Below are 17,577 nucleotides of genomic sequence, written 5' to 3' on the forward strand. Positions count from 1 at the left end.
GATGGTGGAGTAGCTAGGGTGATGGGTGCAGGATACAGGTAAGGTAGAGGATATAATTAGCTTGTGGAAGAATTTAAGTATAATATGGTTGTATCAGGTTGAGAAAGGGAGAACTTTAGATAGTAGGACTCTTGTATTTATTAGAATTTTTAAGTATGGAGATGTGAGAAACTTTGTGTATTAAATAAAGACATACAGTTAGGGGACAAAGAAATTTTTGAGGGAATATAGTAGATCTAAATTGAAGACTTGTAGAAGGAGTGGAGGGAGGAAGCAAACACAAAGTAAGAAAATAAGGTACAAAGGCTAATATTATATATCAAATTTATTTATTTGTTTATTTATTTATTTTGGTGGTACTGGGGTTCCTGGAAGCCCTTCTACACTCAGGGCTACACTCCCAGACCTATTTTGTATACTTTTTTATTCAGAAACAGGATCTCTTAAGCCAACGCGCTGGCTTCGAACCTGCGCGATCCTCCTGTCTCTGCCTCCCAAGTGCGGGGATTACAAGCATGCGCCACCATGCCTGGCTATACATCAATGTTGACAGAAACAAAAATAGATCGCCAAGAGAGAACAAAAAGGGTTAAGAGAATAAACAGAATAAAAATAAAATAAACTGTCAACCGTGTGACATGAAGTGAAAGAACCAAACAAGAAGCCCAAATAAAAAGTAAAATAAGAAAGAAAAAAAATCCCCCCAAAACCCAGAAACCTAAAAACAAAAACAAAACAGCAAAAAAAAAAAAAAAATAAAAAATAAAAAAAGGAAAACAACACAGTCCTACTACTTTATAAATATAGAGGGCCAGTGTAATTTCTGAATGATTGCTGGGATAGTTTCTGGAGTATATTCCAGTGTCTCTTATTTGCTTGGAGCAACCCCTTCTGGCCCTGTGCAGGTATCACGCCTTAAGCATCCTTCCTATGTCACTGGAGTTGAACTTGCCCCCCCTTGGTGCACACTGGCGCCCACAGTTATCACCATATCTGGTGGCAGTCACTGTGCCTGCTGGGCTCCGTGGCTCATCTGAGCTCACGCTGCTACCTGGCAGCCCAGTCTGGGGCTCTGAAGGGCTGGCAGCTCTTTTATATCTCACTGATTCTTTGCGCAAATGGTTAGCAGGTCTGGTTCTGGGTCCTTGAAGTCTCCCTACGTCTCTGTGGGGTCCACCTCTGGTGAGCAAACGGTGTTGCTCAGTTGCTCGGGTGAGCTCGCAGCTCAAGATGTTGGAGCTGTATGACCACTTTCAGACTCTTGGTTTTTTTTTTTTTTTTTCATGCAGTTCTTGGACTGCCATGCCCATGGATCCTCTTTGGGCCAGCGGCCCGTTATGTGCCCGGCTGTCGCCATCTGAAGCCCTCAGATGGCTTCTGAATCTCGCAGATTTTTTTTGTGTTGCAGTGAATCTCGGAGGTCAGAGTTACTGGATTTCTCTCGCTGTAGTCCCTGAGTCTGTTTTGGGTCGTAAGCTGAATTTAATTTTATTAAGATATTGCCTTTTCAGTAGTTGAACTTAATTTTCTTCAGCTAATGAGATAGGCTGCGTCTCTCCGTCGCCATTTTCTCTTCCTACTGAGAGGTTTTTTCTTTTTTAAATATATATATTTTTGCGGGTCTGGGAATGGAACCCAGGGGCATTTGACCTCCGAGGCACACCCCCTTCCCTATTTTTTATTCTTTATTTTGAAACCGGGTCTCACTGAGTTGCAGAGGGCCTCACTTAGTAGCTGAGTCTGTCCACGAAATGCGATCCTCCAGGTCTCAGCCTCCCAAATGCTGGGATTACAAGCGTGTGCCACCACGCCCGGTTTACTGAGAGTTTTTAATCATGTGAAATTGTGGATTTTATGAAATGCTTTTTTAGTGTAAATTTATATGGTCATTATTGCTTTAATCTGTTCATTTGGTGGCTTATAGTGATTGATTTTTTGATATTTAACCAGCCTTACATACCTGATTATGCTAGGATACTAGCTCAGTTTTTGTCAGTTCTTCCTGGTATGTATATAAGGTACTTTTTTAAAAACTTCCTGAGGGCCTTGTATACTCATGCCTGCTTTCAGTGAGAAACTTGGATGTAGGAATCAAGGACAAGGACATCCTGGACTGTCTTAGGTTGTTTTTGCCTTGGATTTAACTTTCAACTGCTTGGGTTATGAAATAGAACTGGAATGACCTAGGGTGTTAATATTTCAAGTAGGTGAAACATTACCTTGGGATATGAAGGATAGAAGTTTGACTACTCTGAAGCTGCCTGTGTCATACCTCTTACCATTCCTTATTGTTGTAGCAGAGCCTGAGTTAGTCATGGACTTTTCCTCTCTGCTGCTGTCCCATAGCACAGACCACTTCCTGATCTGCCACTGGAAACCAAGTGCCCCATAGACTATGTAGAGCAAGAAATAGGTTTTCTCATGAGGTCTCTGTTTTGTTGCCTATTTTCAGAGAATGTGGACTCAATCCTTTCCTTTTGGCTATTACTGGTTTTGGATTGCAGGTCTTTTTACTGTCCACTAAAAAATGTGGGATAGATGAACAGAAAACCCAAGAGACTTACCATATTGTTGTTTTTTAGCCCATTTTGTCTTATCATCCCAGATGCTGAATACCTATTAAAATGAAAATTCAGTATATAAAGTATATAACTGTATAGTATGTAATTATATACTAATTAATTACAGTGTATTAATGACAAATATATAAGCTCTAAATTATGATTTCTAATCTATTTTAATACACCTGTATTAATTTCATTGAAATATTTCCAGAGTTGAAAACTTGAACTTAATGGGTAATGTCTTGTGGCTCCTAGCCAAGTCTGCCTTCTTCCTCCCAGCTTTTAGAGTCCTGTTATTGTTGATTGATTGGTAACATCTAAGGACTTTAGTTGTATTTAGAGGGAAAAACAGAGAAATGCCATCTCATTACAGAATCAAAAGCCTTTTCTGGTTGTATTTTAAATTTTTTAGTCTTTTACTTTTCAAATTATGAATCAGTATGAATACTATACAGCCATTCTTTTTTTGATATTTGAGGATTGTTGGTTAAGAGAAAATATACATATGTGTTTATATATACATGTAAGTATATATATATTCTGCCTATATATACAGATTAACAATGTACACATGTTCATATATTTGCATATGCACATAAATTACATTTTGTATGTTATATATGTATATGTGTATACTTGTGAGTGTGTGTGTGTATGTGTGTGTGTGTGCCGTGCTTGAGCTCATCTAGGTGCCTTAGCTTACTAACTCTTAGCCTGAGATTAAAAAGAAAAAATTACGGTTTCTCTGTTACTTTATTATTTTAGCTATGTATAGATTTATTTATATCTTAAGATTTTTATCAGTAGATGTGTGAATTTTGTTTGATAATTTTTGTCTTTCCAAATTTCAGATAGTGTAGACCAAATTCAGGTTTCACTGCATTAAGTGATGATTTAACTTGTAAAGTATTTAAATATATTGATCATAGATCTTTATTTTTTAATGTTTTTATTTTTGTGGTACTGGCGATGGAACTCCAGGGGCATTCTACCCCAGCCCTTTTTTTTATTTTTTGAAACAGAGTCTCACTGAGTTGTAGAGGGCCTCACTAAGTAGCTGAGGCTGGCCATGAACCACGGTCCTCCTGTCTCAGCCTCCCAAATGCTGGGATTACAAGTGTGTACCACCACACCCATCTGACTCTAGACCTTTAATTCTGACCACCTGTGAATCTTCTGAGAACTACTTCTAATTATGTTATTGCTGGATTTTAAAAAGAAAATTTTAAATTATTATTGCTACTAGTGTTTAAACACAAGGGCATTTTACCTCTGAGCTGTACTCTTAGCCCTTTTAATTGTTTAAATTTTGAAACTGGCTCCTGCTAAATTACAGAGTCTGGCCTCAAACTTGTGGTCTTCTTTCTCATCCTGCTATATATTAAGATTATAAATGTGCACCTCTTGGGAGGCTGAGATAGGAGGATCACACAGGTTTGAAGCCAGCCTCAGCTACTTAGTGAGGCTTTTAGCAACTTAGCGAGACCTTGTTTCCAAATAAAATATAAAGAAGGTCTGGGAGTATAGCCCGGAGGTAGAAAGCCTCTGGGTTCCATCCCTAGTACCACCCCCCCCCCCAAAAAAAAAGTGCACCTAATACTATTTTTAATTGACATGTATCTCCATATGATTTTTTTCTAGTTCAGGCCAATGAAGTTCATCAGAAAATTCTGGCAACTGAAGTTGGTTCTAAAAATACACCTGACTCCAAAAAATTGTCAAGTGAAGAACTGAGAGGTCATCACAATGAAGCAGATGAAGAATTTTACTTATCTGTTGGCTCACCTGCAGTCCTTTTGGATGCAAAAATGTCTGTATCAAAAAATTCTGTTTCATCTCTTGCTCAAAAGAAAGAGAGTTACACTTCTGGAAATTCAGTAAATATACTGTCTTCAAGTACAGAGATTTTTCTTAAAACCAAAAAGAGGTAATCTTTTATTTATTTACACACACACACACACACACACACACACACACACACACACACACAGTTTTTTTTTTTTCAATACTGGATGGAACCCAAGGGCATTCTACCTCTGAGCTACACCCCCAACTCTATTTTTTATTCTTTATTTTAAAACAGGGTTTCACTGTGTTGCAAAGGGCCTAAGTAGTTGCTGTCTACGAACTGCAATCCTCCTATCTCAGCTCCCCAAATGCTGGGATTACAAGCATGCGCCACCACACCTGGCTTATTTATTTATTATTATATTATACTTTTATTCATGCATTGTAATTATACTTGGTGAACTTTTATTTGAATACTAATAATCATACTTAAAATTTTACATTCTACATTAAAATTTGATAATTCTTTTTACATAGTTCTATTGTAAGGATTAAGGAATATTGACATGTTAAAAGAAAAACAATATATGTTTCGTATATTTTCAAATACTCTAAAGAAGAGAAGTTTGAGGAACAAATTTTCTGTAGTCTGGAAAAATATGTTTTCTTTGTGATAGTAAGTTTACTATAACTTCCTAAGCAAAACAATTTGTGTTTACATCATATTGTAATTGCAAGGGTAAGTATGTTAGGTTATTTCTAGGGTAGCAAAGTCTATGTGTTATTATGTATGAGTTGTTTTAAACCTGGTTCCATTCCTTGGGCTTTTCCTTTGGCCCTTAGGAAGCAAAGTTGATTATTCAAGGTCCTCTGTTGATGGAGACTTTTCAATGAGTATAATTTCTTTCTAGAGTTTTATGTGATTATATTAGTCCAGGAGTTAAGTACATTCTATGGCTTTGCCATTCAGAGCTTAGTCTGTCAGAGTGCTCTGAGAACTGTGCTCTCAGCTACACATATCCTTGGTTTTATAATTCAGCCATTCTAAGGCCCCACATTTTTTTTTTTTTTTCTTTTGGTGGTACTGGGGTTCCTGGAAGCCCTTCTACCTCCGGTATACACTCCCACGGGCTACACTCCCAGACCTATTTTTTAACATTTTTATGTGGAAACAGAGTCTCTTAAGCCAGCGAGGCTGGCTCCGAACCAGCGCGATCCTCCTGTCTCTGCCTCCCAAGCGCGGGAATTACAAGCGTGTGCCACCACGCCCGGCTAAGGCCCCACATTTTAAGTGGTATGTATTATCACTGTAAGGGAGTTCAGAAGACTCTTTATAACTCAGCAAACCTTATGGATGTGTTTAATTTTTTTCCTTCTTAACTTTCTAGGTTAAACTTTGGAGATAAAGATATTTTGAAGGAAGTAGAAATAGAGAATAAAGGACCAGAGGCAGAGGATAAAATATCAGAAGGACAAGAAGGGAAGCCATCAAAAACATCTCAGAAAAGAGTACAGAATTTGGAATATGAAAATCAACCACAAGCCAAAAAGAGTTTTTCAACATTGTTTTTAGAAACTGTAAAAAGAAAAGGTGAATCCAGGTGAGTTATTAAGAAACTGTGCTTTGAGAGATTGTTTTTCTTCTCCATTTTGTGAATCGTATCTTGAGTCCTATTGTTATCTAACTTAGTAATAAGTCCTCAATACTTTTTTCTTTGAGACAGGTTCATTATATTGTCTAGGTTAGCTCTCATCTCAGGATTTTCTTGCCTTCATCTTCCTGAGTTGCTAATTAATAAAAATTTTTATTGAAATTTAGCCTACCTGTAAGAAGAGGCAGTTTTCTATTTAGCCAGTAAATAACCCCTAAATCCATATTTTAATAGGTACTAAATTAGATGTGAGAGAAAATGAGTTTATTTAATTCTCATTGCTCCGGCTCACTAATGCTTTCTAGTTTATTTGAGGTGTCAAGAAATGAAGGCGGTAGAGCTGGACGTGGTGGCGCATGCTTGTAATCCCCGTGCTTGGGAGGCTGAGACAGGAGGATCGCACAGGTTCCAAGCCAGCCTCAGCTACTTAGTGAGGCTCTCAGCAACTTAGTGAGACCCTGTTTCCAAATAAAATATAAAAATAGGTCTGGGAGTATAGATTGGAGGTAGAAAGCCTCTGAGTTCCAACCCCAGAACCACCAAAAAAAAAAAAAAAAGAAAGAAAGAAAGAAAGAAAGAAAGAAAGAAAGAAAGAAAGAAAGAAAGAAATGAAGGCAGTATTTAGAAATAAAATTATGTAAGAGTGCCTATTGTAAGTTTAAATTATTTTTATTTCTTTAGATTGCTAATGACAGGGTAGCCCTAAATTTTAATTTGTTTTTTTCTGTTTGACACATTATATTTACTTATTTATTTATTTATTTATTTGATACTGGAGATTGAACCCAGAGGCATTCTACCACTGAGCTACATCATCAGCCCTATTTTATTTTTATTTTGAAACAGGATCTTACTAGGTTGCTTGCAGTTTCACTAAATTGCCACAACTGGCTTTGAACCTGTGATCCTTCTGTCTTAGATTCCCACCAAGTTTTTAATTCTATAAATAGTTCAGCAAAACTGACACAAGTTGATTAAAATGGGTTAGATTAATATTTTACCTGTGTTAATTAATATTTCTCAATAAATATGTATTATTATTGAGCAATATTAACACATAAAATATTTAAGTCTTTATAGGTATCCTACTTCTGGGATGATGTTACAAAATGTGTTATAAACCTCTTTGGTTCTACAGTGTCTGCACAGTGATCCTCAACCCTGGCTGCACATTTATATAATTAAACCAAGCCGGGTGTGGTGGCACACGCTTGTAATACCAGCATTTGGGAGGCTGAGACTAGAGGATCACGGTTTGTGGACAGCCTCAGCTACTAAGTGAAGCTCTCTGCAACTTAGTGAGACCTGTTTCAAAATAAAGAATAAAAAAATAGGGCTGGGTTGTAGCTCAGAGGTAGAATGCCCCTGGGTTCCTCCCCAGTCATAGTTAAGAACCTCTGGTCTGTGGAATGAACTCCAGATTTATTTGCCCTTTTTGTTTCTATTTTGTCATACACATTTCCATTTGTCTGTTTGGCATACCTTTCCCCCTGCCATTTGTAAGTCACCATTTCTTTTTTAAGTCTACACTAAGTTTCTAGTTTTTTTTTTTTTTTTTTTCCAAATTTTACTTCATGTTTTTAGTTTCTAGTCTCGCCCTATTTGCTTTTATGTGTGTCTTTCTTAGTTTAGACTTAGTTTAGATTTTTTCAAATATTTTCTATGATATCTGTCAGAGTTCTAGTTAACATGGAAAGTTTTTATAAAAAACATGTTGAAACAAATGGAATTACTCTTTTGTTTAGTGTCTGTTCCCATAAATCACTTTCTAGGTGGATAGGCAGGCAAGCAGACACACACGCACACGCACACACACACACACACACACACGCACGCATTCACACACACACTGGTGCATGTGCACTCCCCTCCCTCTCCCCCGCCCCACCCTCCCAGTATGCATGTTTTCCCTACCATTTGAAACAAGTGTGTTATACTTATGTACTAATTATGTCCAAAAGAGTAGTGAGGTATTTTTTAATGTTCTCTCTGATAAACTAGTGAGTAAAAGTAATTTACATTTGCTTCCTGTAGCCAAATGTAGTAACCCTCTACTTCCTGTGCTTTGCTTATACTCCCACTGCTTTTGCTCATGCTCTTCTTGCATTATCTCATGACTAACTTTTACTTCATACCCCTTAAGGCCACAAAGTTTTTCTTGATTATACCACTGAGCCAGACATCATCTTTCCCTGTTCTGGACATTACTAGTGTCAGGGTTGTTTTATGAGAGTATCTTTGGTTTCAATAACTGGCTAGGCAAAAGTCTTTTGAAGTAGATGGGGAACAGTTTTGGGGAATTTTAGCTAGTTTGGGAAGATGTCACTTAAAATTCTTCGCATTACTTCTTTATATTACAGAGAACTAATAATATTGCACAGCTGAGTGTGGTAGTGCATGCTTGTAATCCCAGTGCTTGGGAGGTGGAGACAGGAGGATCGCACAGGTTCGAAGCCAGCCTCAGCTACTTAGTGAGGCTTTCAGCAACCTAGTGACACCCTGTTTCCAAATAAAGTATAAAATAGATCTGTGAGCATAGCCTGGAGGTAGCAAAGCCCCTTGGTTCAACCCCTAGTACCACCAAGAAAAAAAAGTATTGCACATAATGTATAAAAATTAAATTAGAATTATTTGAAACAAATTTGCTTTTTTTTTTTTTTTTTGTGGGTCTGGGGATATAACCCAGGGACATTCGATCTCCAAGCTACACCAGCTGCCCTATTTTTTATACTTTATTTTGAAATGGTCTCACGAAGTTGCCGAGGGCCTCACCAAGTAGCTTGAGGCTGCCCACAAACTGTGACCTCCAGTTTCAGCCTTCCAAATGCTGGGATTACAAGTGTGTGCCACCATGCCCAGCTCCAAATTTGCTTTAAATGTCTAAAAGTAATATACTCACCAAACATTTATTCATTGTTGTCTTCTATTTTTATTGACTTTGTCCTGTATTAGTTTTTAGAGTTTTCTAATTATATAAATTCTATATAGAAGTCTACTATTACAAGACAATATATTTCCTAACATATTTACTATTTTATAAGATTTATCAGGAGTTTGAGATTAGAGGGATAGAGAAGACATTTTCATCTCAGAATTCTTTTGTGTATCGTAATAAAAAGAGAAAAACATAATCGAATTATCGAATTCTTCCATTCTAGCCTTAACTCTGTTATGAGTAAAAATAAGTAAGCATACTTATCTTAGTGAAAAAGGTAGAACCAGGAGTGCAAATACTAGCTTTGTAATTTTAATGTTTACCCTCATTTTTTATTTTTGCATGTCACTGCAATATGTGTTTTGCTCAAAGCCATTACCATAAAAAATGGAAATGTAAACTAAGTGCATCAGATTACTATCCTTTGAATAATTCCTTCTTTAGAAAACTTTCCCAACTAATTGGAGAAAGTGCTGCCTAATACCAATGCACTGGTTTTAAGTTATTCACTGCCTCACTAAGTGTATAAATTGATTTGTGTATATTTCATATGTGCATATTTCTATTAATATTTTTGAAGAGGTTAATTAGATTATAAACTATAGTACTGGGGATTGAACCCAGGGCTACAAACCCAGCCTTGTTTTTAATCTTTATTTTGAAGCAGGGTCTCACTAAGTTGCAGAGGGCCTCACTATAAGTAGCTGAGGCTGGTTATGAACCTGCAATCTTCCTTTCTCCACGTCCCAGGTACTGGAGTTACAAGCATGTGCCACCATACCTGGCTGTGTTCTTTTAATAAAATATATTTTGGGTTAGAGTTGCGGAGAAAGAGAACTAGAGTAGGGAAATATTATTTGACTTTATTACAACAAATCTATGGTATTGTATGCTTTGTAATATGAGCTTTTACTCTTGTATTCTAGATTTTGTGTTTTTGCTGTTTGAGATACAGGCCATCATTTTTATGTAGTCCATTATTTCTACACCATGATTATAATATTAAAATGTATAACAAAATATATGTAAAATAGCCAAACTTGGAATAAATTTTTATATAATTTGGTTTAATAATGTTAACTTTTTATATTTCTTTCATTTCATATCTATATATTTTTGCTTCTATATATGGAGTCCTATGGATATAAAGAAGATTAGAAGAAATCATCCCTAACTTCTTATAATTTAGTAGTGTTTTCTTAAAATAGTAGACTTGAAATTTTCTCAACCTTATCCACTCTCATTTTGGTTGTGAAGAAATTCAGACTCAAAGGCATCTGTACATATATAATTTAATATAATGTTATATATAATCATGATATTTATTTTGAGAGTATATTTTAATGGATCTAGCTTATAATTGTACATCTCTGGGTTTCAATATTTCATTGTATATATACGGAAAGGGATCAAATTAATTGCCAAGATCTAAATTTTTGTGACATTGTTAGTCTTTTATAAAGGGAGGTGATAAGATGAAAATGAGGGGGGGATATGTAAGATTAAGGGTAACTTGAGACTCATGAACTGTTCTTTTAAGAGGCACATGGATTTTATTTTTAATATAGATTCTTTTCATCACTAACCAAAAGTAGAACTTTATTTTTTTTTTAGTTATTAATGTAATGTTCTATTTTAGTCCCATTGTTAAGCACATGTCAACTGCGCCACCTCACTCATCTCCTCCAAATGATATGAAGTTGTTAGAGGATGAATTTATAATTGATGAGTCAGATAGAAGTTTTGCCAGTCGATCTTGGATTACAATACCAAGAAAGGGTGGACCTCTGAAACAGCACACAGTATTCCCTGCTGAGAGCACTCCGCTCCTTCAAGGTGAGGAGTCAAGAGAAAAACATCACAGTGTTTCATCTAAGACTTTGACAAGTATCACATGTTCACATGAATCTCACCCAGTACAGAAATTTCAGCCCTCTGATAAAAAAATAATGGGTACAAGTTGTGCTTTGATAGATGAATCAGAAAATAATCATAGATCTATGAAACATGAAATGCATTCAGAGAATGCCCAAAAAACTTCTGGAAACAAAAATACTATAAAACAAAAACAGAGACAAAAATTTAAGGCCAAAGTAGTTGAAGAACAGCTTGATACAGAATCTGAAAATGAAAATATAAATAAGCCACCTATTGCCCAAGACAAGTTACGAAGAAGTTCAGACAGAAATATGAAAGACTGTGAAAAGACAAGAAATATTTCCAAAAAGAAGATGCCACCTGTGGGTAAGTGTTTATAGAAATATAGTTATTGTCCCATTTTGCATTTTTAATATCTCTTTCTTAGCTTTGAAAAGTATGAAAGTAAACTTAAATCTACAGAGTCTGAAAAGCCTATCAATTCTTTTCTAGAATTATTTAATTTTACATATTATTCAATTAACACAGTTGGTTTTTGTTTGGTGGCAGCATGTACAGAGGAAGAAAGGGAAGACTAGTAAACAAGTTATCAAAACACAAGAGAATCATATATTTTTTTAAATTTTTTATTGGTGCATTATATTCACACATCATATGGGGTAAAAAATTTGTGTGTACATACATGTACACATCACTGATTTAACCCCTACCCAATTCCCACCCCATTCCCTCCCTTCCTTCCTTCCCTTGCTTGGCTTGGTGGTTGACTTTGTTATGTTTAAGTACATTGTGTATTTTAGAGATTTTCTTCTTCCCCCCTCCTTTCTTCCTCCTTTAGGTTGCCTTGTTTGCTGCTCTGTAGGATTTCCTTTTTCATCTAGAGTTCTTCCTATGACCCATTTCTCCCTAACTCTCACATATTTGGGAAAGCATCTGATTTCTTATTTTTTGTGACTGACTAATCTCACTTAGCATAATGTCCTCCAGTTCCATCCATTTCCCTGAAAATGACGTAATTGAGTTTTTTTTGATGGCTGAGTAAAATTCCATTGTGTACATATCCCACAGTTTTGTCATCCATTCATCTGTTGATGGACATCTTGGCTAGTTCCATAGTTTGGCTATGGTGAATTGTGTAGCTATGAACATAGATACACATGCATTAGTTTGGTAGTTTGGTTTCCTTTCTTTTGGGTAGATACCCAGAAATGGTATTGCTGGATCAAATGGTAGATTTGTTCCCATTCTTCTGAGGATCCTCCATACTGTTTTCCAAAGTGGTTGCACTAATTTGCAATCTCACCAACAGTGTCTTAGAATTCCCACTTCTCCACATCCTCACCAGCATCTGTTGTTGTTTGTGTTTTGAATGATTGCCCTTCTAGTTGGAGTTAGGTGAAATCTCAGGGTAGTTTTGATTTGCGTCTCTCTGATTGCCAGTGATGTTGAACATTATTTCATGCATTTATTGGCCATTTGAATTTCTTCCTTTTTTGAAGTGTCTATTTAGTTCGTTTGCCCATTTTGTTATTGGATGCTTTGTTTTCTTAGTGTTGTTTCTTGAGTTCTCTGTATATTCTAGATATTAGTTCTCTATCGGTGATGTAGGTGGCAAAAATCTTTTCCCATTCTTTTGGCTCTCGATTGAGGTTCTTGATAGTTTCTTTTCCTGAACAGAAGCTCTTCGGTTTCATGCAATCCCACGTATTGATTCACCTTTTAATTTGTTGTGCCTTTGGGGTCTTGTTGAGAAAGTCTTTATCTGTGCCTATGTGTTGCAGTGTTTGACCTATGCCCTCTTCAAGGAGCTTCAAGGTCTCTGGTTTGATTTCTAAGTCTTTGATCTGTCTTGAATTGACTTTTGTACATGGTGAGAAAGTGGGATTAATTTGCAATTTTCTGCATATGGTTAACCAGTTTTGTCAACACCATTTGTTGAAGAGGCTGTCTTTTTTCCAGTGTATGTTTTTGGCCCCTTTGTCAAAAATGAATTGGCTGAAAGTGTGTGGACTTGTTTCTGGGTCTTCTATTCTGCTCCATTGGTCTATGTATCTGTTTTTGTGCCAGTACCATGCTGGTTTTATTACAATGGCTTTGTAGTATAATTTAAGTCAGGTATTGTGATTCCTCCTGCATGGTTTTGGTTGCTGAGAACTACTTTAGCTATTCTGGGCTTTTTGTTGTTCCAGATAAATTTAAGGACTGATTTTTCTATTTGAGGATTGATCTTGGTAGTTTAATGGGCATTGCATTAAATCTGTAGATCACTGTTGGAAGGATGGCCATTTTAATGATATTTATTCTGCCTCTCCATGAACATGGAAGATCTTTCCATCTTCTAAGATCTTCTTTGATTTCTTTTTTCAGTGTTTTATAATTTTTTTGTAGAGATCTTTTACTTCTTTGGTCAAGTTTATTCCTAAGTATTTTAATTTTTGTGGGAGATCCTGAGTGGAAGTGTTTTCTGAATATCTTTTTGTGGTTGTGTACAGGAAAGCTTCTGATTTTTTAAGATTGATTTTGTATCCAGATACTTTGCTGAATTTGTTGATCAGTTTTATAAGCCTTTTGGTTGAGTTTGTTGGGTTTTCTAAATATATTATCATGTCATCTTCAAATAGTGAAAGTTTGAGTTCTTCTTTCCCTATTTGTACTCCTTTGATTTCCTTTTCTTGCCTTATTGCTCTGGCTAGAGTCTCAAGTACTATGTTGAAATGAAGTGATATTGGACATCCTTGTCTTGTTCCCGTTTTTAGGGGAAATTCTTGAAGTTTTTCCCCATTTAGTATGATGTTGGCTGTGGGCTTATTTTAGATTGCCTTAATGATCTTGAGAAATGTTCCTTCTATTCCGATTCTCTGCAGTGCTTTTATCATAAATGGATGTTGGATTTTATCAAATGCTTTTTCAGCATCTATTGGAATGATCATGTGATTTTTGTCTTTTATTCTTTTTATTTGATGAATTACATGGATTGATTTTCGTATGTTGAACCAGCATCGCATCCCTGGGATGAACCCTATCTGGTCATGATGTATCATTTTCTTTATGTGTTTTGAATGCGTGTTGCTAGTATTTTGTTAAGCAGTTTTGCATCCAAATTCATCAAATATATAGGCCTGTAGTTCTCATTCCTTGAACTGTCTTTGTTTGGTTTTGGAATTAATGTGATGTTGGCTTCATGGAATGTCTTTGGGAGAGTTCTGTTTTTTCTTTTATTTCAAGAAATAGATTGAAGAGTATTGGTATTCCTCTACTATAAAGGTTTTATAGAATTCACTTGGAAAAGCCTCTGGTCCTGGGCTTTTATTTGATGGTAGGCTCTTTATTGCTGCTTCAATCTCTTTGATTGATATTGGTTGGTTTAAGTGTTCTATATCTTCTTGACTCAGTTTAGGAAGGTTGTATTTATCTAAAAAGTTGACAATTTCCTCTAGATTTTCCATTTTGTTTGAGTATAGTTTTTCAAAGTAGTTTCCAGCAGTCCTCTGGATTTCTACACTGTCGGTGGTAATATCTCCTTTTTTCCTTATTTTCATAATTTGGGTTGATTCTCTTTTTTTTTAGTTAGTTTGGCTATTGGTTTATCTATCTTGCTAATTTTTCGAGAAATCAGCTTTTGGATTTGTTGATTTTTTTGTATTTTTTTCTCTATTTTGTTAATTTCTGCTCTGATTTTAATAATTTCCTGACTTTTATTGGCTTTGGGGTTAGATTGTTCTTATTTTTCAAGGGCTTTGAGGTGTGTCATTAGGTTAATTATTTGATGATTTTCTGTTTTTCTTATGTGCGCACTCAGTGCTATAAATTGTCCTCTTAATACTGCTTTCAAAGTGTCCCAGAGGTTTTGATATGTTGTATCTTTGTTTTCGTTTGTTTCTAGAAATTTCTTGAGTTCACCTTTTACATCTTCTGTGACCCATCCTTCATTCAGAAGTGTGTTATTCAGCCTCCACATGTTCATGTGGCTTCTTTGGGTCTTTTTATAGTTGATTTCTAACTTCATTCCATTATGGTCTGATAAGACACAGGGAAGTATGCCACATTTTTTAAATTTGCTAGTGCTCACTTTGTGGCCTAGGATGTGATCAGTTTTGGAGAAGGTTCTGTGAGCAGCTGAGAAAAATGTCTATTCCTCTGTAGTTGGGTGAAATATTCTATATGTGTCCAACAGGTCTATTTGATTAATGGTGTTCTTTAGTTCTGAGGCATCTTTACTGACCTTTTTTCTAGATGTTCTGTGTAATGGTGTGAGAGGGGTTTTGAGGTCTCCCAGTATTATTGTATTAGGATTTATGTGTTGTTTAATTTGTTTAATGTCACAGATTAGCTGCACCCATGTTTGGGGCATAAATGTTGATTATTGTTATTTCCTCCTGTTGTTCCTTTTACCAGTAATAAATGACCTTCTTTGTCTCTTCTAATAAGTTTGGGCTTGAAGTCTATCTTGTCTGATACCATAGTTGCTACTCCTGCTTGTCTTCGAGTTCCATTGGCATGGATTACCTTGCTTCAGCCCTTTACCTTCAGTTTGTTTCTATCTTTACTTGTAAGATGTGTTTCTTGCCAGTAGCAGATAGATGGGTTCTGATTTTTAATCCATTTTGCCATTTATGTCTTTTTATTGGGGAGTTGAGGCCATTTCCATTCATTGTAATTACTGAGAGATGATTTTTAATTCCTAACATGTTGAGGTGTTATTTCCATTTGAAGTACTGTTTGTTCTTTTTTGCTTAGTTGTCTGCTGGATGGAAGGTCTTGTTTCTCTGGTTCTGGTGTGTATTACTTATTTCTTCTTTTTAGTTAATCTCTTTGAGTATTTTCTGTAGTGCTGATTTTGAAGACAAATTCCTTCAGCTTCTGTGTTTCGTGGAAGCTTCTTATTTCCCCATTTAATTTGAAGGATTAATTAAAACTTCTAGGAGTGAGATTCTATTCTCCATGTGGTCTAATTGATTGTTTATAGTTTGTATTGATGCCTTTACTTTAATGATTGCATCCTTTATTTCTTTCATACTCTCTAAATTCTTTTCTAAAATCCTGAATTATTTCTACAGTTATATTTCTGGTTTGATCTTCTGGAATTCTCTGCATTTCTGTGTTATCAGGTGCTGTTATTGTGAGCTTGTAAGGGCTCATTGCTCTGTTGCTGTTGTTTTTGGTAGATTTCTTTCAGTCTCTAGGTTTCTGCTGGTATAATGAAGGGCAAGTTGTGTTCAACAGTGAAGGCTGAGTAAGGAGGGATAAGAAGGAGTAAGTGGAAGAATAGGATGCAGTCAGAAAAGGTCGAATAGTATGAGTATATGAGTTTGTTGACGTAGTATATACTATAGATTAGAGATATTACCAATTTAGAAGAATTCTAGTAGCCAATGTATAGTTTCTGGTATAGTGATATGAACTGGCTTCAATACAGGAGTAGGGAGCTATAAAAAGAGAAAATAAAGAGGAAGGCATGGAGGTTAAAAAAAAAACAACAAAAACAAACAAGCAGAGCAAAACAAAAATCATAAAAACAAATCAATACAAAAAACCCACAAACCCCTTCCAAATAAAGAAAAGAAAGCAAAAAGGCAATCAGATATATATACACACAAAAAGAATGAAAAAAAACCCAAGCAATCCCAACAATGAATTGATGTGACTCTACAGATAAATTCAGCAGTCTCTTTCTGTGTAGATACCGATTGCTATGGGAACCTTTCCCTCTGTGAGTATGGTTCTCTGAATCTTCTCAGTCTCTGCAGATGGTCGGTATCAATGGGGTTGGATTTAATATTGAGTGAAGGGCACCCTCCACATTTTTCACAGATTTGGATTCTAGGTCTCTACCTGCCTCTGTTGGCAAGCATATGCCTCTGAGACCGAACTCAATGTAGGAGTCTCTGTTCTACACAGCGATGACTGGGCTTGTCAGACTATTCCTTGTTCTTTACAGTTGAGATGTCTGTGGGGTTCCCGGCAAACCTACTCATTGGGATTAGAGTTAAGCCTAAAATTTCCCCCACACTTTCCCCTGATCTGAGCCTGATTTTGTCTAAGCTTCCAATATGATCAATTGCAGATCCCACTCCCACCTTCACAGGGGTGTTCTCCAGTTCACCACGACTTCACTTATTTTGCTCTGGATCTCTGGGTTGTGTGGTAATCTCTTCTTCCACCGCTCCTTTCCTGAGTTGTTTCTCAAAGTCTCAGACCCAGGGAATTTGTCACTGCTGCGCCAGACTGAGGCCGCCAGGCTGAGGGCTTTCCTTCTGAGATCTGTGACTACTAGGGTGTAGTAATTTCTGCCACCCCTACTCCTGCATTGTGTTGAACAGCTAGATCTCTGATCCAGAGAGTTTACCAACGCTGGTTGAGTCCCTGAGGGTGCAATGCTGGGATTTCTCCTGTAGGGGCCGCAATTACACTTAGGATTGTAGTGGCACTGGGGTGGAACTTCTGCTGGAGCTTTCTTGGGCGTGGTGAACTCACTGCTGCTGATGGCAATATGGCGTCTCTGCCTCGCCTTCGGCTGTGAGTCTGGCGTATCGCCCCTCTGGTTTGAACTCAGCTCTGAATTCCTGGAGATTGTGATGGACTTGGCCGCTGAAAATGGTGGCTTGTCTTCACGCTGAAAGAACTATACATCCAACTGGGCAGCAAGTGGTTGCTTCAGCTCCTTTGCTTCTCCTCACTGGAGTTTAGGTCTGTGAGACAAGGTGATGTAGGCACGGTAGTCGCAACAGTAGCGGGCAGGTTTCTTTCCTGCTTCTCTGAT

At 36.7% G+C, this 17,577-nt stretch overlaps 1 protein-coding gene across 1 annotated transcript in view; it reads left to right on the plus strand.

Moving 5' to 3' along the window:
* Positions 1–17,577, plus strand: part of CENPC (centromere protein C) — a gene marked incomplete at both ends in the record, with an annotated part of 65,912 nt that overhangs the window by 16,375 nt on the left and 31,960 nt on the right. The window contains 3 exons of the mRNA XM_080697238.1: positions 4,206–4,491; positions 5,741–5,953; positions 10,579–11,183. Coding sequence (XP_080553364.1) covers positions 4,206–4,491; positions 5,741–5,953; positions 10,579–11,183 — 1,104 coding nt within the window. The remainder of the gene's footprint in view (positions 1–4,205; positions 4,492–5,740; positions 5,954–10,578; positions 11,184–17,577) is intronic.

This window comes from Muscardinus avellanarius (assembly GCF_963383645.1).
Source record: "Muscardinus avellanarius genome assembly, chromosome: 6".
Lineage (NCBI taxonomy): Eukaryota > Metazoa > Chordata > Mammalia > Rodentia > Gliridae > Muscardinus > Muscardinus avellanarius.